The 25,000-nt window shown below is 37.4% G+C and overlaps 1 protein-coding gene across 8 annotated transcripts in view; it reads left to right on the forward strand.

Moving 5' to 3' along the window:
* The window catches only part of norpA (no receptor potential A), a 753,920-nt gene extending 731,366 nt beyond the window's left edge, over window positions 1-22,554 (forward strand). For all 8 annotated transcript variants that reach the window (XM_068363776.1, XM_068363782.1, XM_068363783.1 and 5 more), the window contains one exon: window positions 17,552-22,554. In XM_068363776.1, the coding sequence (XP_068219877.1) occupies window positions 17,552-17,620 (69 nt within the window). In that variant the 3' untranslated portion in view covers window positions 17,621-22,554. The remainder of the gene's footprint in view (window positions 1-17,551) is intronic.
* The last annotated feature ends 2,446 nt before the right edge of the window (window positions 22,555-25,000 follow it).

Raw genomic sequence — 25,000 nt, forward strand, 5'->3', positions numbered from 1 at the left:
ACATTCAAATAAATCTTTCATATATAAACTATAAAAATTTGAAAATAACAAGAGGAAGAGAAATAAAATGGAATAATGTGTCCGAGTGTAATTTCAAGTAAAAGATCTCTACCCAAGACAGCGGAAAACCATGTTACAGAGGCTAGGCACTACCCAAGACTAGAGATCAATGGTTTGATTTCGGAGTGTCCTCCTAGAAGAGTTGCTTCCCAAAGCTAGCTAGAGTCTCTTCTACCCTTACCAAGAAGAGAAAAAGTAGCCACTGTACAATTACAGTGCATTAATTAACCTCTCGAGCAAAGCAGAATTGTTTGGTAATCTCAAGTGTTGTTATGTGTATGAGGACAAAGGAAAATGTGGAAAGAATAGGCCAGACTATTCGATGTATGTGTAGTCAAAGGAAAACAAGCCGTAACCAGAGAGAGGAATCCAATGTAGTGCTGAATGACCAGTCAAAGGACCAATAACTCTCTAGTTATGCATGAACTACTAAATGATTTACCATCCATCGGTATTGAAGATCAAACTTTTGAATACCTAAATGACTATTTGGCTGACAGAAACTACCGTGTACAATTTGGAAACTCTCATTCATCATTAAACAGAGAGGTACCCAAGGGAAGTGTACTACGCCAATCGTATTTTGTATCAATACTTCAGGTCTATCAAAAATAATATAGACGCATGAAGTGAAGTTTAAAAAATTTACAGATGACACACAATTTTACTTCTTCATAAATGACATTGGTGATACTACTGAAACTTTTAACCAGGTTCTTACTAGTGTTATGGAATGGTTGACAATTAAACAACTAATGTTAGATGATAATAACAGTGAGTTTCTAGAAGTTGGAAGGAAAAACACATAGACAACTTGAGTGACATCCAAATAATATTAATAACAAGTCTGTCCCGATATCTAGTTATCACTTGGGTTATCACTTGATTGTAATTTGTTTCTCAGTGTTCAAAGAAATATTGCAGTAAGAAACGATGGATATCACATTAGAAACATTGCTTTTGTAAATAATATTCAGTAAAGAAACTTGTGATTAACTATTATTACCAGGATTGGCTACTTTAACTCCATCTCCTACAATCTACCCAAAGTGCAACTCAAGAAATTACAAGATATGATAAACAAAGGAGCAAGACTGATAAATATCCCATCCTGAGAGAGGATTACTCTAATACTGATTGAATTACACTGGCAGCTTATTAAAGCTAGAATAGAGTTAAGATATGTGCAATAACGATTATAAAAGGACGTCTTGACACGAGAATAGTTACAGTTGGTTTTAGATTATTTGAGCCAAGATGTATGCCTACTGTAGGTTCTGAAGCTTTCAAACGTGCAGCCCCAAGACTGCAACAAGCTCCCACTAGACATCCAAAAGTCTTTCAAGAAGAAACTTTTAGACTTTCTTGTTATCTAAGTGCTTCGATAATGTGGATTTGACAATTAACATGGAATACAGTACACTATGTGATACTCGAAATTCCTAAAAATGTATACGACAAACAGATCTCGTAGGTCCTGTATGGCATAGAGTTTTCCTGCGTGATAGGATAAGGAAAGCAGCCCTTAAAGAGATTAAGTATGCATACTTGGATTTGCAATCCTACCACGTTTTTCTCATAGATTTATACCCAAGCAATACGTCTTATTTCTTATTCATTCCTGCAACCATTTAAGAATCATCGTCGTTTATAACCAGCTCCTCAATCGTAACATTTTTTCACAACTTTCCTTGCACAGGCATACTCAAATACTTCACATTTACATCCCTGAAATTCACAGACATTCCTTATCTTATAATTTATTTTCCTAAACATCAAATTAAATACCACAACCAGTATCAACCAAACTCATCTATTCGATTTTATTACACGTCATTTTCACACTCATACAATCATATGCTCTTTCCCTCATGACTTATTCCTGCAATAACCCTTCACAAACATAAATCACATTCACTCCACACACTCAGCTGAACCTTCTTACTAATTAATCTGGTTTACTTAATCCCTTCCTCCTGCATACACTTGAAACATGTCCATCTAAACCACATTCAGTTCACTTGGCACATACTCTTTGCACATCCTTGCATAATGCCCATCCTTACCACAATTGCCGCAAATCACACTTGAAACCATTATCATAACATCCACTTGCTTTATGCTTATAACATCTTGCCTTTCCAGCTTGGGTTATAGCTTAGCTTGTAATAATAATAATAATAATAATAATAATAATAATAATAATGATAATGATAATAATAATAATAATAATAATAATAACACTTAACCACTTTCTCTTTCTAAGTACCCTCATTAATGAGATGCATCTCTCACAACACCCAAAACATGCTCCTAATGCCCATTTACACTCATTCTTTGTATGTTCTGTTTTCCCACACATACAACACTTCCCCTCACAGCTACAACCACCATACTTACCTCACTGAGTGCCAGCACTCCTATCTCTCCAAATTCCATTCGCCCTTACAAGTATTCCTCCATTACTTGCCCAAATGCTCCTGTCTGCTCTCCTCATTGGCCCTCTCAAAATGGCCATTCTAAAACTCGCTTTCGTCCATTCCAGTTATTAGACTAACAGCTTTACTCTCTTACAACTCAAAATACGCAACTATCTCTTAAGATAAAGTCCGATGTCCATCCCTATTGCCCACTTCTTTATCTCCTTCCGTTTCAAATTAACAAACTTCATCAGCAGTTCCGTGTAGTTATTTATCCCTTCAACTCCATATTTCTTCCTTGCTAAAGTTTCTAAACGACTTGCATAAATTGATACAGATCACTCACATTCATTCGTTCCTAATCAAACTCATTTTTACGCCCATACATAAAAATTCTTTTCATACGTTTTACCTGTTCAATTACAATACTTTTCACGCTTTCATACTTCCCTTACACTTATCACTCTATACATAAGTAATATATGTAGTACTCCTAATTCTCCAGGCCAAACTATCTTTCTGTGACCATACTTAGCCTGACAATATCTCTCATACTCGTGGAAATAATCACATACATCCATACTGCTATGTTCATTAAATTTCTTGTCTGAGGTACCCCACTCAAATATACACTCTTATACACTTCAAGTCCACTCTCACTATCATCTCCACGAAAAAATGCCTTCTTCCTCATTCGAACTCTACACTTATATCCTTGCCCTTACTCGTATTTTTTCCCTTACTTCCCGTTTTCGCCCATTCATGATCATCCTCACTCTCATTCTGACCCTTTTTCTTTTCTTTCCTCTCTTGCATTTTCTCGCCTTCTGTTCATAATTACTATACTCAATACCTCTACTTTCTTCCTCACCATTTTTAATACTTCCTGCCCCCTATTCACATTCTTTAGTCTTTTCTTCCACTTCAAGCACATTTCAAAGGGAAGAAAACTCTACCAATTGTACATTCACCCATGAACTCTATCATCATTGCTACAAGCTCCATTTATTCACTCTTCGTTCATTTCTATCCTTATCTCTACACCTTCTCCCCTCCTACAATTCAATTCAGTTTCCTCAGTCCCTTTCGCATTTCCTCTATTTCACCTTTGAACTTCCCGTTCTCTACTAAGAACTGCGTTTCTCGTTCTTTACTCAACCCCAATTCAGTCCTTTGGCACCTTTACTTGCTCCTCCATTTTCATTTACAAACCCAATTCCTACTTAATAATACTTCCCTCTATCCACCAGTCCAATTTCCTACCCAGGCAGTACATATTCGGACGCCAGAATAATGGGGTGGGATGCAAAAGGAAACCCCACTCTCTTGAATCTGAATTACTGACAAAGCTCTCTTCAACATAAAACATTCTACCTTTGTAATCTTTACTACTAGACTCTTGAAAAAAAGACATATATGCCAATTATTGACTTTAAACCTTTATTTACTAAAATTTAAGCTAATATAATTAAAAATGCAAAAAAGATATATATATATATATATATATATATATATATATATATATATATATATATATATATATATATACACACACATATATATATATATATATATATATATATATATATATATATATATATATATATACATACATATATATATATATATATATATATATATATATATATAGATAGATAGATAGATAGATAGATAGATTGGTAAATGTATGTTGTAGCATGCACAATCAATAATTAGAATACATAGTCCTATTCTATCAGCCACCCGTTGAGATACTACCGCTAGAGAGTTATGGGGTCTTTTGACTGGCCAGACAGTACTACATTGGATCCTTTTCTCTGGTTACGGTTCATTTTCCTTTTGCCTACACACACACACACACACACATACACACACACGCCACAGCGAATAGTCTGGCCTATTCTTTACAAATTTTCCCCTCTGTCCTCATACACCTGACAAAACTGAGATTACCAGACACTTCTTCACCAAAGGGGTTACTGCACTGTAATTGTTCAGTGGCCACTTACCTCTTGATAAGGGTAGAAGAGACTCTTTAGCTATGGTTAGCAGCTCTTCTAGGAGAAGGACACTCTAAAATCAAACCATTGTTCTCTAGTCTTGGGTAGTGCCATAGCCGCTGTACCAAGGTCCTCCACTGTCTGGGGTTAGAGTTCTCTTGCTTTAGGGTACACTCGGGCACGCTGTTCTGACTTGTTTCTCTTCCTTTTGTTTTGTTAATTTTTTTTATAGTTTATATGGGAGATATTTATTTTAATGTAGTTACTCTTCTTAAATTTTTAGTTTTCTTTGTTTCCTTTCCTCAATGGGCTATTTACCCTGTTGGAGCACCTGGGCTTATAGCATCCTGCTTTTCCAACTTGGGTTGTAGCCTTGCAAATAATAATAATAATTATAATAATAATAATAATTAGAAGCGGGGTAAGTAGACGACTTTTACATCGTGAACGGAACTATTTATTAGTCTCTATGTTACATGACATAAATGACCATAGTGTCTTCAATCACATAATTACCTGATCTATGAATCTCGTTTAATTTCAAATTACTTTGATGATCCTAACTTCTTATAAGTTGTAGATAACAGTTGAACAGTTTTACAGTTTGTCAGGGCACGCAAGACTTACAGAGTAATTTCCTGTTAATTCTTTTCTTCCAACAATAAAAGAGCACTTTATCTAAAGTCTCAACTTTGACTTATTAACTGAACTTTATAATCTTAATTTCTATCCCAGAAGGCACACATATTAATACAGTTCCTTACAGACATTAGGCAAAGAAAAAATAAAATAGAGTTGCTGTGGCGCTTAGCCATAATGGAAGCCCAACGGCAACGAAGGACCATGATCAACGTTCGCACCCAACTCCCCTCACCCTGCTTCCAAGAGTGGGTTTTTAGGCACCTGCCCCTATAGGGATCAGGTGTTCCCTCCAGGAGATAGGTGGTACCCGTTACTACGTGACATCTCCTACGATTTAGGTCGTTCCAGATCTAGTTTGCCCCACATTGCATTCCCCAGAACTTATCCAACCTTCCTCATGCTTTGACCTTGAAAGTAAAAGAATAGCAACAAATACATGGCGCAACTCTTTCCCAGGCTCGATGTGGTCTGTGATCTGCTTCCTAATGATCTAATTATTACAGCTAACTCATTTTATCAAATATCTGTGGCAATGTACATATGTATATAAATTAGATGGATAGGTATATATATATATATATATATATATATATATATATATATATATATATATATCATCTCACTTTACTTGTCCACTGCAGAACAAAGGCCTCATACATGTCCTTCCAATTGCATCTGTTTGTGGTATTTTATTGCCAGTCCACACCCACAAAGTCTTAGCTCGTCAATCCATCGTCTTCTTTTCCTTCCCCCAATTCTCTTACAATCTCTAATGACCCGTTCTGTTATTCTTAATGTCCATCTATTGTCTGTCATTCTCATTATATTTCCTGTCCATTTCTTTATATTACATGTTATAGTATCCTCTACTTTAGTTTGCTCTCGTACCCATGTTGCTCTTTTTCTGGATCTTAGTGTTATTCCAATCATTATTCTTTCCGGAGCTCTTTGGGTTGTAACTTGCTTATGTTCTAAAGCTTTAGTCAGGCTCCAAGTTTCTGATGCGTAAGTCAATACTGGTAAGACTACCTCATTAAATAGTTTTTTTTTAGAGAAAGTGGCATTTTACATTTCATAATTTCTTTTTGTTTGCCAAATGCTTTCCATACCATGCTTTTCCTTCTTTTAATTTCCGTTTCTTTTCTTGGAGAAACACTTATTGCCTGTCCTAAGTAAGTATATCCATTAACAATCTCTAGAGGTTCGTCCATAACTCTTATTTGTTTTCCCTCTCTGCATTTTCATTGAATATCATCTTCATTGTATTCATATTAATTTTTAGTCCATTTCCGTTTTGTTATTCAAATCTTCTATCATCTTTTACAATTCCTCCCATAACTCACTAAACACAACTATGTCATCTCCAAATCTTACGATGTTAAGGTATTCCCCATTAATATTAATTCCCACATTTTCCCAGTCTAAATTCTTAAAAAATTAATAGGCATGCTGTGAATAATTTAGAGGTGTGAGGTCTCCATGTTTAACTCCTTTCTCAATTGGAAATCACTATCTTTATGTAGTTTTAGGATTTCTGTACTTCCTGTATAGATATCTTAGTGTTCTAACATAAGATTCTTCTATTCCTTTTTTTGAAGGGCTTTCATTACTGCTGAGGTGTTGACAGAATCAAAAGCTTTCTCATAGTGTTTAAATCCCATACATAGTGGTTTCTAATACTATTGTTAATTTTTTTATAGCTGGTTAATTACATGGATAAGGTCATTTGTTGAATACCCACTTCTAAAGCCTGTCTGCTCACTTGGTTGATTAAAGTCTAGCTGTCTTTCTATTCAGCCTGATATGATCTTTATAAATATTTTTTGGGGCTCGGGCCATGTCGTCCTGATGGAAGGTTCCTTTAGGTAGCTTTCTAAGTGATATTTGCTACAGTGATACTCCCAGAGAATTAAACCGAAGGTCTCCAGGATTCTAACTCCGGGCGCGAGTATCCAGTAAAGGATATCGCATAAAATCAGGGGACGTATACTAGTTACGACACATAGCAATCTTCACCCTGAGTAGATTTAACTCTTTGATATAAAGGGGAAGAGTGGCAAAAGAAGGGGGTGCCGATCTAGGTACCCGGTGGACCTCCATCCCTACTACTACAGCGTTGCCATTCCTTTTCTTGTAGCGCTACAAGCGAATTGTGCTCCCATGTTAACCCGGTGTTTTGTTACAAGTTATTGGAATATTCATCATGCAATCCCCAGCATCTTCATCCTTTAGAAAGTTGAGTATTAATTCTTTCCTGTGTATAATTTAGGCTCCCATTTCACAGTTAAATTTCAATAATTTAGGTGTGTTTGGTTGAGCGTTGCCGAGAACCGGAGGCAGCCATTTTACGACTGCAGTCGCCCGTTACGATCGCATTTTATTTATTCAGTAGGTCGACAATTCCCGGTATTAAGCTATAATGTTAGCTATTTAGGCAAATTATGCAAGTGGTGATTTTGCATACATGAATATTATTCCTCTTCCTATTATGTGACTTTACCTTTCGTATGCGGCGGGAACACCCGGTGGTACCAACTACCTTGGCCGGGGATCCTACCAGAGCTAGGCTACTCTCGCTCATATATACGTTAGTAAAGTAATTCCCCATGTTTAGCCTCACCCTATCATTCTTTCTCGATTCGGATGAGAATTTACATTCTCTAGAATCTATAGATAAGTTACGATATTCATTCTCTCTCAGAGAAAAGAGGCTAAAACCTTTCTCCCTCCCTGAGTGCCGCCACCACTACAGGTGGCAACCACTGTCTTTCTTCATCATCGTCGAGTAGAACAAAGTTCTTGTTGCCTCCGGCTTTGATTTAGATAGTGACTAACTCAGGGTGCCGCCGATGATTTTATCAGCAAAGGAACCATGCTTCCTCTACCGCCGACGATGTCGTCAGCACAGGAAGCCATGCTTCCTCAGCTCACTGTTTATGGTAGATGTCATACCTGCCGACACCTCTCATATCAATGAACTATTAAGACCCTTTACCCTTCCCCTTCTGTCCTTTAGTGATGTCATAGCCATCACAAAATTCCCTCACCGGTATTCTGACAGTCATCCCGGCTTGCTAGGTTGACTGCGTTACCGGCTGGTACCAGGCTGGTAGCAATTAGTTCAACCGTCTCTGCCACCTCCCCCCTTACTCCCTTCCTTCACAGGAAGTGAATATTATTGGGGGGAAGATTGAGCCGGCTCCTGACGGCTGCTGGCGGGAAACCTAACATACTTTGGGAAGTCCTCAGCTCTCCCTTGAGCTGCCATCCACATTCATTGCCGCCGACGTCATAGCTGGCGACAGACCTTTTGTGGATGGGTGGAAGCCAGAATCTAGCAGTTTCTTTCCCCTAACATTGGAACTTTCATTCTGGCAAGGAGACAGTAGGCGGTCTAATATTCCTCCTACACTTCCAACTGTTATAATTACTCATAATAATAGGAAACTCTCCTTCCTTAATGCTTTTTCTCCCTCTATCAGTTATTACCGCCAGGTACTAACCTAACACCGGCAGTGGCGCCAGCTAAACTACAGTAGTACGCATGTTTTCTAACATACTCTGTGTTTCCTATCGCAGTCAATTGTTGGGACCACAATATTATGTTGAGGGTGAGTACTCCCTCAACACCCAGATGGTTTTTTTCGATCATCAGGACCCTAAAAAATCACCGATAAGTATTAATATATACTACAGGTGGATATGTTAGTATAGACACTTACTAACTCTAACTCTAGTTCCTAGAGTTTTCCTACCTTGTATTCTCCCTATCAGAGAAACTAAATATTACTACTGACGGAGGTCCCAGCAATGGCCTGGGAGACGAAACCCAGATGTGTCTTTTCTACTTCCATTCAAGCTTATTATCCTAAACTATTATAAACAATAGTGATTACTATTGTTAATAAAAATGTATGCTTCTATATCTCTGATATGAAAAACATGAATACTCATTGGGCCTTTTTTCCTTTACAGAAGGAGCCGATGGAGAAATGTGCAGTATTGTTCTGCAACCACAAAGGCAAAGAATTTGTGGCCACACGAAGTGCAGGACTCATGCCCCCTGCTGCATCGTGTCGGGAGTCCTCAAGTATTGGGACACGAAGGGTTGCCCCACCTGCTCGACGCTGCTGGCCAACGGCTTCGGAGAAGCCCCCCCAGTCAACATAGAGACTAGGGATACAGTGAGGGAGACCCTTCGCAAATAGGTAAGAGGGTTCTAGAAGAACTCTCCGGAACTGTACTTACCCAATGACTCCCTAAGGGGCCTACTGTTCCCCAAGGCCCTACCAAATGCGGTAGTGCCCCAGAAACAGGTCCAGCCTCCCCTCATACAACTGAAGATCGACGCAGACATAAATAAGGCACTGGAAGGCATGGACATCCACCAAGAAAGGATGTCAGAAGTGTCCACTGACACTGAGCAGGACCTACTGCAAGGAGGCCCTGAAGAAGACGTGGAATATCCACAAGCGGAGGAAGAAGGATCCGTTTCAACGGCAACCGAAGATCCTCAGTTTGCCGTGACGGCATACCAACCTATGCCGTCAACTTCTTCAACCCCAACTCCACAACCAATGGCACAGGCCGACAAGAACGAAGCGATGCTCACTTCGATTCAACGGATGATGGAATTGTTCCAAAAGGAACAAGAGACAATGAAAAAATCAATCAAGCAGCAGCAGATACTGTTACAGGAGAGGGTGGACTGCCCTGGACCTACCAAGGGCTCCACTAAGAAGTCCCTTAGAGTCTTGGATCTCCCTCACTGCTCCGAAACCATATGCCCATGATGAATGGGAAACTATTCGTCTCGGAGAAGTTGGGGGCCAAACTGATTGAAGACCTTGAGTTCTGGCCTAACTTTTCAGCTTACCCAGACTGTTACGTGAGACTGCGGGATGAACATGCAGCCTGTGAGGAAACGGTACCCAAACAGGTCATTGTCTTCGAGCATGACAAGGCGCAAGCCATCCTCCTGAAAACCATGAAAGGAGCCGGGTACACCAACTCCAAAGTCTCAGCACTGAGCAAGAGACATCCCACCTTTCTTGCTCCTTCCTCCATCTCTTTCCCCTTTTCGGGGAAAGCACTAGACTTTGCCGTCAAGGCAGTCGACAAGGTCAAACCCTGCCCAACCCTAGAGAAATGCAAACCATTCTCTCTAGCACTGCCTACCTGCGAGGAGAAGTGGAAGTATGTCCACTTAACCTTCTCCATCTCCAAGTTGGATCCAGAGATAGCAGGCCAGCAGTTCAATGAGAACCTTCCGAAGTTGCCAGAACATCTTCTGAGGAGAGAACAGGAGATGAAGGAGAGACTTGCGGCCTCCCTTTCTCATCAGGACTGCTTGGAAATGAGTGCAGGTCTACATAACGCCCCAGAAATGTTCATCTTCCTGGCTAAGTCTCACATGGGGACCCTTGTGAAAGACTTATATGCCTTCCTCAGAGCAAGGAGAGCCTGCAGATAGTTCGTGTTGGCCTCAGCAACCGTCAGACATGAATCAAAGGAAGCTGATTACCTAGAGTATCTGGGGTAAAGACCTTTTCCCACAGGAGCTGGTCCGAGAGATCATTGCCAGAACAGCCACGGAGAATAGGAACCTTCTCCAAAAGTGGGGCATGAACTCAAAGAGGAAATCTTCCTCGGACGGAGGTCCCCAGCCTAAGAGTAAAAATACAAGGAGACCACGCAGACCTGCACAACTTCCTGCCGTGACTATGACCACGATGCCTCAGACCACCTTCCAGATGGTCCCTCAACAATTGGTAACCCAGTTCTTCCGGAGGTACTCGGAGCCGAGGAGGACGCGGTCGCGGAAACAAATCCCCAGGACCCCCAAGCAACGAGGGGCTCCAGGTAGGAGGCAGATTGTATCACTTTCGGGATCGCTGGACCTTTGATCCCTGGGCCCACAGCCTAATCACGAATGGACTCTGGTTGAAATGGAACAGAACTCCACCCCATTTTCCAGAATTCTTCAAACACTCCTCCCCCTTGTTAGAAGAATATATCTCAGAACTCTTGAACAAGAAGGTAATAAGGAAAGCGAAGTCCATCAAATTCCAGGGAAGGCTGTTTTGTGTTCCCAAGAAAGACTCAGACAAACTCAGAGTCATTCTAGACTTGTCTCCACTCAACAAGTTCATTGAGAACAACAAGTTCCGGATGCTTACTTTGCAACACATAAGGACTCTTCTACCAAAAGGGGCATACACAGTCTCAATAGACCTAGCATATGCTTACTGGCATCTTCCAGTGAGTTGCCCTTTCTCCTCCTGCCTAGGATTCAAACTACAGAAGAAGAAGTTTGTCTTCAGAGCAATGCCCTTTGGACTGAACACAGCCCCAAGGATATTCACGAAGCTAGCAGACACAATCGTCCAGCAGCTACGCTCCAAAGGAGTTCAAGTGACAGCATATCTAGACGATTGGCTGGTATGGGCAGCATCCAAAACTACTTGTCTGCAGGCAGCCAACCAGGTGATCCAGTTTCTGGGGCTCCAAGATCAATCGCAAGAAGTCTCGCCTTCCTCCAGCTCAGAAGTTCCAATGGCTAGGAATCCAGTGGGACTTAAAGTCACACCACCTCTCTATTCCATCCAAGAAGAGGAGAGAGAAAGCGAGATCTCTCAGGAGACTAATCTGTCACAAGAGAATTTCAAAACGCCAACAGGAAAGAGTATTGGGCTCTCTCCAGTTAGCAGCAGTGACAGACCTGGTGCTAAAAGCCCGTCTAAAAGATGCGTCAGGAGTCTGGAGAAGATACGCATCAAACACTCGAAGACATCAACTAAGGTTGACCCCGACCCTGTTGCGCACGCAGTTAAAGCCGTGGTCAACAGCCAAGAGCCTAGCACGGACAATTCCCCTGCAACCACCACAACCACCAGTAGTGATACACACGGACACCTCCTTGGAAGGATGGGGAGGCCATTCTCATGAGAGAAAAGTACAAGGGAATTGGTCGCACCAGTTCAAAACCTTTCATATCAACATTTTGGAAGCTTTGGCCGTTTTCCTGACAGTGAAGAAACTATCCCCTCACAGAGCAATCCACATCAGATTTGTCCTGGACAACGAAGTGATAGTAAAATGTTTAAATTGACAAGGCTCAAGATCGCCTCACATCAACAATGTGATATTAGCCATCTTCTACCTGGCAAGGAAGAAGGGATGGCACTTGTCAGCAGTTCACCTACAAGGGTTCCGCAATGTGACGGCGGACACTCTATCCAGGCGAAAGCCGATAGAGACAGAATGGTCCCTAGACGCAGATTCATTCTCCTTCATCTCTGAAAAAGTCCCGGAACTGCAGACCGACCTCTTTGCAACGAGCGACAACAAGAAACTACCTCGTTATGTAGCCCCTTATATGGACCCTCAAGCAGAGGCGATGGACGCCATGTCCCTCGACTGGAACAGGTGGAATCGCATTTACCTGTTTCCACCAACCAATCTGCTCAGAGTCGTCGACAAGCTAAGATCCTTCATAGGGACAGCAGCAGTAGTTGCCCCCAAGTGGCCCAAAAGCAATTGGTTCCGTCTAGTTCTAGAGCTGAAACTGAAGCTGTTTCCTTTGCTGGATCCAGTATTATCTCAACTGGTCCAGAAGTCGACTGTCTACGCTTCATCCTCGAGAACCAACAACCTACATCTCACGATTTTCTCGCCCTAGCGGCGAATAAAATGTTTGGAATTTCGAAGGATAAAATTGACTTCATCAAAGAGTATAAGTCAAGTTCGACTAGGAGACAATATGAATCGTCATGGAAGAAATGGGTTTCCTTTGTGAAAACAATGAAACAGACAGAAATATCGATAGATTTCTGTCTCGCATTTTTCATATACCACACGAACAAGGCCTGGTTTCTACTACGATTACCTCGTGTAAGTTGGCCCTGGCTATACCACTTCTGTACGCCTTTGAAGTGAACCTCTCTAGTGAAATCTTTAATAAGATCCCAAAAGCATGCGCTTGACTTAAGCCAGCAACCCCACCAAAGCCCATCCCGTGGTCTTTGGACAAAGTCTTATACTATGCTTTTAACCTAAACAATGAGGATTAGTCATTTTTCTGTTTGCAATAGCCTCAGGGGCTAGAGTTAGTGAAATAGTGGCCTTATCCAGAAACGAAGGCCATATTCAGTCCCTAGACACAGGAGAACTGAACCTTTTTCCTGATCCTGCCTTTCTTGCCAAGAATGAGCTACCCACTAAGAGGTGGGGTCCTTGGAGAATCTGCCCACTGAAGGAAGATGCCTCTCTGTGCCCAGTAGAGTGTCTTAAGGTCTATCTTCGAAGAACTTCAGACTTCAAGGGAGGACAGCTCTTCAGAGCCGAAACTTCAGGATGAAACCTATCCCTAAGACAACTGAGAGCGAAGCTCACCTACTTTATTCACAGAGCGTATCCTGACAGTACACCTGCAGGTCACGATCCGAGGAAAGTTGCTTCTTCGTTGAACTTCTTTCAACATATGGACTTTGAAAGACTCCGCTCATACACTGGGTGGAGATCATCCAGGGTAGTGTCATTAAACCCGTCGTCTAGTGCTGCGATGAACAGTGGACTGTTTTGGGACTTTACAGTGCATCGGGTGCTTAGAAATACCTTCTAGTGCAAATCACAACGATGATTATCAAACTGTTCCATATAGGTGCATATCTGACCAATAACACCAGTGCCGAGTGAATGTTTGCGTCACAGTGTTTATGCATTTCCAAAAATCTGAACATGTCAGACAGATTTGGTTTCACATCTCCATTGAGTGGCATTATTCCGATAATGAAATCATATATTTTTTCTACAGGAGAAAATATGGACCCTGATGTGTTTTAATGCTGGATCAGATTCATACTCTATTGTAACTAAATTTGATAATTTAGTTGCAAAATAAAAATACAAAAATGTATTTGCATCTTATTACTGCTACCTCAGTTGCAGACAAATAAAACATGCTAGAGTTTCATTTAATTCCTATAAGGTCCTAGAACTTGAAATCAGAATACAGATTTCCATGGAAAGTATAAGGTAAGCTCTAAAGTTTTCCCTTCTGTTCCTACGGAAATACAAACCTTGTGTCCTTATTGTCGATGTCGACACTTTCCCTGCAAGGGGCAAGAAGCACTAAACCAGCTCCAGGCTTAGTGGAAATGACAGTTACCTGGAATTTCACATACAGGTCTAGTAGACCAGGTAAGGAAATCCATTCAAGGTAGAAGGCCCATACACAAACCCACAGCTATAGTAATTTCAAGTTAATTCTCTGGTATGCTTCCATCAGGACGACATGGCCCGAGCCCAAAAAACGGATTTGAGCAAAGTGAAAAATCTATTTTTGGGCGAGAGTGCCATGTCGTCCTGATGGACCCACCCTTTTGTTGACCCCTCCCAAAATTACTTTATCTGCAGCCATTTCTGCTTAACGACAAGAAAAGGAATGGTGTCGTGGTAGTAGTAGGGATGAAGGTCCATCGGGTACCTAGATCGGCACCCCCTTCTTTTGCCACTCTTCCCCCTTACATCAAAGAGTTAAATCTATTCGGGGTGAAGATTGCTATGTGTCATATCTAGTATGCGTCCCCTGATTCTATGCGATATCCTTTACTGGATACTCGCGTCAGGAGTTAGAATCCTGGAGACCTTCGGTTTAATTCTCTGGGAGTATCACTGTAGTAAATATCCCTTAGAAAGCTACCTAAAGGAACCTTCCATCAGGACGACATGGCACTCTCAGCCAAAAATAGATTTTTCACTTTGCTCAAAATCCGTTATGTATTACGGAGAGTAAACTTATTGGGCGGTAAGTCTCAGGTCTTTTGTGTCTCCTTCGTTTGTGAATTAAAATAATGATAAACTTTTTCCAAGCTGTAGGTATATAGCATTCTTGCAGGCATTTGGTTAAGCGAGTTTTACTACTATGAAATCTCTTCCATCTATTTATTATATAAGTCAGATTATATATATACACATATACACACACACATACACGCGCACGCGCACACACATATATATCATCAGCTGTTGCTTTGCCTCTTTTCATGCCTTTTAATGCTTTCTATACTTCTGCTACTGTTACGTTTGGTGCCGACTCAGGTGTTTTATTATTTCAGTTGGTGAATTTATTTCTTAGATCACTATAGTACAGCATTATATAGAAATCCTCTGCAGTTTTTATCACTCTATCTCTATTGTGGATAATATTTCCATTTTCATCCTTTAAAGCAAACATCTGTTGCCGCCCTGTTCCAAGTCTTTTTTTTTCATCAATTTAATGCTTCTTCCTTTTCGTGTTTCCTCGATTTTGATTTAATTGTGTTTACGAATATCTTGGGTTTTTAGTTTGTTGCTTGGGATTGTTCTGCTAATTCTATTTATCTTTCTTAGATTTTACCCTCTTTTCCAATCTTTTCTGTAATTGATATTTGGTCTTTTCTGATAGTTTTCCTTGATCTTGTTTAGGAACTTTTCCACCTATCTCTTGTGCTGACTCCAATACAAATTTTGTTAAATTACTGTTAATTTCTTCTTCACTTGCTTCCAATTAATCGTGTAGCTTGGAGTGCCTATTTTGAATTGCTAAATTAGACTTTATCAAATTATTCTCTTATTACAGGAGTGTTTATTTTCTTTCTCAAAATTAATTTTTCTTCCTTTCCTTAGATCTAAAAAAATTTTGCTTCTCACCATTCTATAATCGCTTGACTTTAACTTTTTCACCATTGTTACACTTTTAACTAAATTGACTTTTTCACTGAGAATAAAATCTATTTCATTATTCGTTTCTCCATTTGGGCTTCTTGATGTCCATTTTCTATGATCCTTTTTATAAAAGGTGTTCATAATTTTTTAACGAATCTTAATCTTAAGAATATATTAATTCACTGAAAATTCTTTTTTTTTTTTATAAATGCTTCTGGCTGAGCAAGGACTCGGAACTATGCTTTCTAGTGGAAACAATCCCCAACAGTAGACTCTTATCAATGAGTCATCAAGAGGTATAAATTCATTCCAAGTCAACTTTACATATTCCTGTCGAATTCATGGATCTGTACTTAGACTCCAAATACAATAATCTCAATCGTGATCTGTCATTAATGAGGTTGCAACACATGGCTATTTATGATGATCATTTGTCACTAACACACGTGACTTTAATAGGTGTAAATATCAACCACAGATGAGATTTAATATCGAGTTTTAACCATAGGAATATATCTCCAATAGAAATTTGTTTTATGATAAATGTTAATTATGTTACATGATAACCAATAAGGTATTTTGATTTGTGTAGGCTACACTTTATGCAACCTAATGCTAAGGTCACATTGGAACCGGTAAAACTAAACTACGGATTATCAAGAAATAAGAAGGATTACTCCGGACCGTCAGGATTATGATCGGGTTGGTCCGAATCGATTCTGGAAGAAATGACAGTCAACGATAAAATTGTGTTTGAGAGAGAGAGAGAGAGAGAGAGAGAGAGAGAGAGAGAGAGAGAGAGAGAGAGAGAGAGCATGGAGAGTATTTGCTAATATGCACTAATACTAAAACATATATCAAAGATAAATGAAAGAAATTTACATGAATCTATAAATTTCATAATAACAAATATTCAAACAAGAAACATATTAATAAAAATTAATACACATCAGTAACAAAACCTGATAAATATTATCAGGTATATAATGCTAGGTGTTGGAGGCAAAAAAAATACAAGCTATAAAACCATACAAAATGATAACATTAGAAGCAAAGGAATAGAGTTGTTTTTTTAGTTATGGTAAAAAAAAATATTACTTATATGTGCGTGTTCGTGTCGGTTGCATAATCTCCATATATCAGTTACTGTGATATATTACCTTTTTTTATCTTATTACTTTATACTATTCCTTGATTCATCATTTAATTTCTCCTTATTAATAGTACTACTTTCCATTTTATTTTGTTCTTTGGAACGTGTTTATTTCTTTCATCTTTTTTCTTATAAGTAAAATTTCAAACACAATTTTGGAAAAATGCTCAGTATTAAATTTTTTATATTTCATATCATTTACTATTTTTTTTTTTTTTTTCGGGAATCGCCTACATGTCCCGGACTGTCCCAGAAGTCCAGGCTCACCCCAGATGTTTTTGACATGCAAAAACACCAGGGGTGACACTCCGGACAATCATGGTCCTTTTTGAACTGCGAAGGACTGTCAAGGAGCCCCTACTGAATTTTTCCCCAGCTTCTTTTTACTGTACAATATTCAAAATCTAGTAAACAGTAGCATTTTCATCCCTGAAGAGAGCACGGGGATGTCTAAAATATGTTTGTGAAATATATTCTACGGTATTCTATGTATTAGTATATATTTTCATAATCCTTGTAGTTTGATAATTAATTGGTCTTCTGAAAGCACTTATATTTTATCATTACAGGCTATCCAGTTTTATGAGAACACGGAAGCTGAATACAAAATGTGGAAAAAAATGGAATTCTTCTGTTGAGTACAACCATCAACCCTCCAGCTTAACCTGAAGAACATTTTAGTCTCTGGTCAAGCGGGAACTAATAAGCGCCTGTGATCACGTAACCCAGCCTCAATCATCCTCCTTCATCTCACAGTCTCAATTAGGACATGACAAACATCAGTCACAGCATACAGCTTTGTTTCATCATTCACTGAACTGCTATTCATTGTCATTGCTTCCATTGTCATTAATAATTCATAATTTATTTTACTAGCAAACTGGACCATAATCATTTATATATGTTTTGCAATTTGAAATAAGGGAGAATATGATTTTGTGTATGCATGAGTAATGATACTTCCATCAACAAATGAGATATTTCATATATAGTATATTGTCTGTATGAGTGGTTGAAATTCTGATACATTCCAACAGATTTTGAAAGTTGGATATTGCCTTAATCACAATGGGTGATGATTTGGTTGTATAGATGGTTCGGTTTCATACTCCATCATTGATTATTGCATAATGATTCTTAATATTTAGTGTGTTGTTTATTAGCTGATATGAGGAATATGGGGTCCAACATGTAGCATTAAAGATAAGATTTTATGTCCTTCTGAATGCAGATTCCACAAATTAATTATGTTGCCTTTATAAGCAAAGAAAATAAATGCAAAATTTGTAAGGTATATGTTGGGATTAATAAGTTTGTAGCCATGCTGTATTATAAAAAGGACAAACTGAAATAATAGTTAAGTGTATGTCCAATTCCTTGCAGTATTTTTATTGTTTAGCTTGATGAATATATTTTTCTTCTTTATGGGTTATAGTAGCAAGGTGTAGGTATTCTCCTTGTAAAACTTCTCAAGAATGAAAACTCATGGTTACATCTATTGGCAATAATATCTATTTTTATTCTTTTATCAAATGTTGACTGTTTCCTTCAGTGTGAGATTATATTGCAGATAAAGTGTTCAATATATATATTTTTGCCACCAAAAGTTGCCCCTTCCAGTGGGCACTAGTCTTTAGATATAAATTTTATAAAGAGCTTATTATGTCACTGTTGCTGTTCTCATTACAGTATTTCTTAGGGTTACATTTTCATAATAAGATTTATATAATTAGATCAAGTAGTTTTGCATATAAAGTTTAAAGTTTAGATACATAATTTCATAAACTAGTGTTTGATGTTGTCTGTATTCTTATTTCTGTATATCTAATGTACAGTATCAAAGTTTAGTGTTTATTGTAAAATTTTGGTTAGTGTACTATTTCAGTGCTGAGTACTTAAAGTAAGCATTCCTTTCTCTTTTCTGTAGTTTGCATTCACAAAAATAATTATTTACTTGTAATATATACAATTCAAGATATACAGTATATTCTCTGTCCTTTGTATACATTGTATGAAATTATCATATTTGTATTAAATCCTTTATATTAGTATCATTTTAACAGCGCACTTATGATTTTTGTATTTATAAAATGCAAGCAGAGACTATGGTGTTTACTTGTTTTAAAGATAATGTTTTAAGACAGTGATACAGCATTGATCAATGTTCTTAATGATACATTATTAATTAATATAGTCCTTATATGCATACAGTTGGGATGATCTTGCAATAGTATTGCAGTGACTAAACCAGAATTCATCATGAGGTACTATATGATAATCAGATAATTCATTTTATATACCTGTGAAGTAAACAAATATGTGTTGCTGCACAGACAGATCAATAAGAGGTCAGAAAATACATTGTCTCACCTCCATACTGTATCTTGTTCTTTGCATTAGCTGGTAAACATGCTTCTACAGAAAATCTAAAATGAAATGTAATGACAGAATAACATAACTCAAAAATAGTGTAGGTAGAGATAAAAAATATTTTGTCCAAAGATTGCTTCTACTTGAAATACTAATTGAGGAAATGTACTCTTTTCTATATATGCATGAAAATACCAACCATGTTGGTAGTGCTAGAGAGTAATGACAAAAGAATGAAAAATTATTTGTGTGTTGTTATAAGAATTTTATCCCTGGTGTTGAAGATCAATTTGAAGATTTTTTTTTATTATTTAAACAATAATGTATTTTCTTATAAAAATGGACATTATGGAGAAATTGTATTGTTAGCTTTTTTCTCAAGTCCAATAAGGTATTTTCCTAAAATGAAATGGATGTTATGGAGTTATTGCATTGTTAGCTTTTTCCCAGGTCTCACTTTGATGGCTATAATGATAATCTTAACATTAGGATTTAAATTTTTTGTGGTACTAGATGAATTTTATTCTTTGAACATGGAGAGGTCATATGAATATAATGTTAACCAGATCATTTTTAAAGAATATCTATTTATTTGGAATATTTCAAGGTATTAAACATACTGACCAAGACATTCATTATTGTATAAAAGTACTTCATTATCTTTCATTGCTATGATAATTATTTGCTAGCTGAAATTAGAGGGGCCTTAGGTATCATGAATTTTGTGATGGTGATGGAATGTTTCAAATTGACCTATTATTTATAAAATCGGACTAATTCAAATTTTACTGACATTCAATATGATTTTATAAGAAAAAAAAGCTAAATTTTCATTATATATTCATACCTCTGATCTTTTACCATTGCTTTGTATTTAATATTCTTTTAAAAAAAATGCTGGGATGTATTAAATGTACCAATACCAGATTAATTTTTATGTATACTGGAGAGCAGTGGTTTTATGAAAAATATATCTTTTTTTTATTGACACTTCTATGAATTTATAAACTTTCACCATCTTATTTTCCTTCTTTTATGATTTTCACAACGATCTTTATAGAAAATCTTAGCAAATGTCCATCTTTTGTTTTAAAACATAAAAAATTGTAAGTCGTATTCCAGTATAATTGTAAAGCACACACGAATCATGTAATACACCAGAAGTATTAGCATGTCCCTAATCTCCTAAATTTACTTTTGCTAAAAAACAGCCTTACTAGGTCCATTCAGATTGATTTTTCTTTTCAGAAAAAGCTTCCATAACATTCAATTAAGTTTCTAATGTACAGTAAGTATTGCTCTCTAGCCAAGACCTGTTTCCACTAAGTTCCTCTTACTTATTTACCATTTCACCACCTCTGCATATTTCATCTTAGCTATCATCAATCTAAAGTGTCCTGTGTAACGTCTAGTCTATCTCTAGTCAGTTTGATAAAAAGCAATTATATTATATTTAGAATATGTATATTTCTATACCATATTCCATGCATTATATAAAGATTGCTTCCTTTGCAGTGCCAAGTATTTTACTGCACACCCAAATAATAATTAGAATGATATTAGTAATAATGATGATGATAATGATGATGACAGTCAATATTGGATTTATGCTGCTTGTTATCAGGTACTTTAAGGTTCAGATTGCTTCTGTTAATATATACTAGATTAACCCTGTGTGCTACTTTAAAGTCATTGAATCAATTATTCCCAGTATTCTTGAGTGATTGAGTGATATAAAAAATTCCAAAGTTTAAGGAATTCTGGATAACTGGTATACCAATGTATGAAACCTGTGTTTGTACAGTATTTATATTATATTTACATTTGATCACAAAATTGTTTATTGGTATTTATTCTGTATTGTTTTTTCGAGTAAATTATATTCATATTATAGTGTTAATTAAAGTATGTCCTATTCTTTGTGTTCATTTGCTTTACTGTAAATAAAGAATAAGTCTGTATTGACTATAATGGAAGTATCCAAAAGAAAAAAATTGCACATTGTATGTGAGATGTTAAATGTATTCTTATCTGGTTTACTTAATGCACCGATTGTTTTTTTCCAATACTGAAATTAGTTCTAATCATATATAACACTAGTTATGGTCATTGGTAATTAGACTGAACACCTTTGACTGACCACATACATGTGGTAAAGACTGATCATTATACCTAATTTTCTTGTATTTTGACCAGTATTTACTAATAGGCAATTTTGTCAAGTGTGCCAAAGAATCATATTGTCCATCCTTATGGCATAATATCCCAGGCCGCAGAGTCACCCAGTATTTTTCTACCTTTGGATAATAACCAATAACAATTAATAATAATAAATGTACTAGTAATAATAACTACTGATAATAAGGGTATTTTTATCAACTGTGTGTAGATGGTGAATTTCGTCCATTACAGTATAATAGTATTTGTGTTGAAAATCTGCTGGAACCTTCACCGTTGAAAACCAAAAGTTTAAACTAAAATATAATGTTCAGAAAAAATATGAAATTGATAACACTTATGTTCACTCCCCGTGGCTGCTGCTATATGTACAGTATAGCCAATAGATTGTACATGAAGCTTAGCCAATCGGTAACAAAATAGTTGTCATTTTGTGCCTATACCTAAAGAAACCAATTATAAAAGTAAGTAAAATCAGCCATCGTCATAAACTGCATATTATGTATGCCAACACTGTAGTATGTATAGTATACATTCAAGAAGTATTGCTTCAAGTTAAGTATTATTTTATTTAGTTAGTAAACTAAATATCCTAGATTTAGAACAAGGATGAATTCAAATACACATGTCATGTTTTCAATTAAAGTTTTGACACAATCAGTGAAACTTCTCAAAAGGGAAAATTAATACAAGATAAATGTCGCAGATCTAAGTTATATACATTTCGTTTAGAACCACTTTGTCTTGAAACCAAAAGCAACCTAGGTGGATCTGTCATCCATTGTATCTATTAGGAAACGTTTAGGCAAGTTGTCATGGTATCATTTTATGGTGAAAAAAATTAACCAAAAACTAAAATGCATAAATTGAATTTAATGAAAAAGTCATAACTGGAGACAGACATTATGTGGATATGAAATTGGTTTGCCTAGTACTGTATAAGTGGCTTATCCAAATGTGTCCAGTCCTATAATAAAGTGCAGGCGACTCATTTCCACCAGAATGAATCCTGTGTATTGCTAAATGTATTGTTTTATATCCTTAAATGATGGTTTTGTTTTTATTGTATAAGTTCTCCTGATGTCAAGTGGAGAACCTTTCTTTGAATTGAATTCAACTGGGGATTATTATAAACACTTTCCAGATTGGTTTATTTTCCTATATATTACCATAATCAAGAACAAAATGAATATCCAAAAACTACTCAGAAAGAAATACTAACCTGTGTTGGCACTTCATCAGTTATCCTATTCAAGGAAATAAATTTCATCTTTACAGTGTAGCTCAAAGTAATTTTTCCGAGATTTTGATACATTGTAGCCTATTCGAGGACATTAACTTTTTTCATCATTGCAGTCCCTTGAAAGTAGAGAAATTGCCTCATAATAAAAAGATTCATAATGATAATGTAGAGTTCACAATAATGAATCTCTATACAGTACAGCTCATATGATGCTTTGAAAATTTATCTCAATGTTACAAATGAGTTACTTTAAAATGAAATGTAGTGTTACATTACCTACCCAACAAAACACTTATAGATTTTGCCAGCGCAGCTTGGTTGAAAAAAAATAATTATTATACGATTAGTAGTAGATTTGCATACTAACCCTCGTATCTTATACCTCAAGAACTACTAAAACTAATGACTGATTGAGGCTGCCATCCTATAAACCATCATTCTCATGGAGAAGTAGTATTGAATCTAAGGAATTCTGGTTAAGTCCTGAAATATACATTTTTTTTTTTTTTCCAAGAAGTCGTACCAACATTCATTGTGTTGATTCGCCCAATATCAAGAAAGTGGGCGGTGGTAAAGGAATTCACTGAGGTAAGAGATGAATAACAAATCTATTCCATAAAACTCTTACCATGGATTCAACCAGCGGTAATGTTAGGTTGGTAGAGTAATTGTAACTTCTCCACTAATGTCATTTAAACGTTGAGAAGACTTGCAAAGTCAAGGATTCCATTAACCTTTAGAGTGTTACCCCTTCAAGACTACCACCAAACAACCATGCAACGGCTAGTTAAAAGAAACAAGCATTCTGACCTAACCACTCCAAAATACCTTAACTTGATCTTTAACTCCATCATCTAATCAAAATAAAGTTTTCAAAATCATTTTTAAAAGTAATTTTGATTTCCCTAGTCATACAAAACTGGGTTCTTTAGGATGGGGATACTGTATGTCTTCAAGGGTGCTGGAATGGCCATTGAATTGTTAACAAGGTTTATGACAGAAAAAAATCGTGGTGGAAAATGTAATTTAAAGGTCTTACGTTTGTATAGGTGGGGAAATGCATATTAAAGTGTATGTACTTTCAAAAAATCATATTTGTTCATATTCATATACAAACCTTTTGTATTTTGAAATAAAGAAACCCACTTATTGGTGGGAGAAAATTCCCAATGCCAAACTGGAAGGTTCTTTTCTTTCTGGGACATGTTATCCTTCCCAAGTCTTGTGCGGGAGCGAGGAAGTTGAATCCAACGACTTCCTGACATCCAATCATAAGGTTGTAGAAGCTTTGAGGGCACTAGGACCTAGGAAACATTTCTCCTTAACAAGGAGGTAATGTCAGCACTATCAAACCGGGCACATTAAGTGGAATATTTGGTAAGAGCCATCTTCCTCCTCATCAGTGTAGAGATCGAGTGACGGTCATGAGAGAAAAATCTCTATGATACCTCCAAGAGTTAGCAGGAGGTGTGTGCACCAATACCCTGAGGATGAAGATAATCCCACCATGACGCATAAGACCTAGGATAGGCAGGACTGTTCGAAGTTCATTTCAATTATAAACCGATCCCCCCAAGGGGGAGGGATCTACACAATACCAGGGAGCTACCTCTTCTCCTATTCACTTGCCAAAGCAGAAAAGAAAGACAGTCTTGAGGGAAAGAACCTATTATGCCCTCTTCAGGGTTGCAGGAGGTATCTGTGCCCTGATGATGAGGACCTTTCCACCCCAGGACTTAATCAAGGGTGTTCGAAGCTCCCTTTGATAGTGGACCATTTCCATGAGGAAGATCCAAATTTTACTGAAGAGTGTCTTAGGTAGAGGCAGTTGAGGAAGTACGTAATCTGCTGAAAATTGCTCTCGCTGGAGAGATAAGCTCTTTACGACCACCATCATAGAGAATTTCTCTTAGGACCTTTCTTTGAGTTAACAGAATGAGAGAGACCACTCAACTTGAGTTCACTTTGGTGTCCTATGAAAGGGACAAGAGAGGTAGGTGATCATGTTCCACCTTACTTGGATGGAGCAGATACTTGATCCATGTGTTTCTTGCTGCTAGCATGTCGGATGTTTCTACCATTCTTAGCTCATGGTCCAACTAAGTCCAAGAGAAACGGTGGCCTCAAGGGTAGCGTATAACCTACCATTACCTCTTCAATGGTGCTGGTGATTGCTGCATGTAGGACCACTCTTCTGTAACCAGTGCCACAGTGGTGGCTGTCACAC

Source organism: Palaemon carinicauda, chromosome 40 (assembly GCF_036898095.1).
Source record: "Palaemon carinicauda isolate YSFRI2023 chromosome 40, ASM3689809v2, whole genome shotgun sequence".
NCBI lineage: Eukaryota > Metazoa > Arthropoda > Malacostraca > Decapoda > Palaemonidae > Palaemon > Palaemon carinicauda.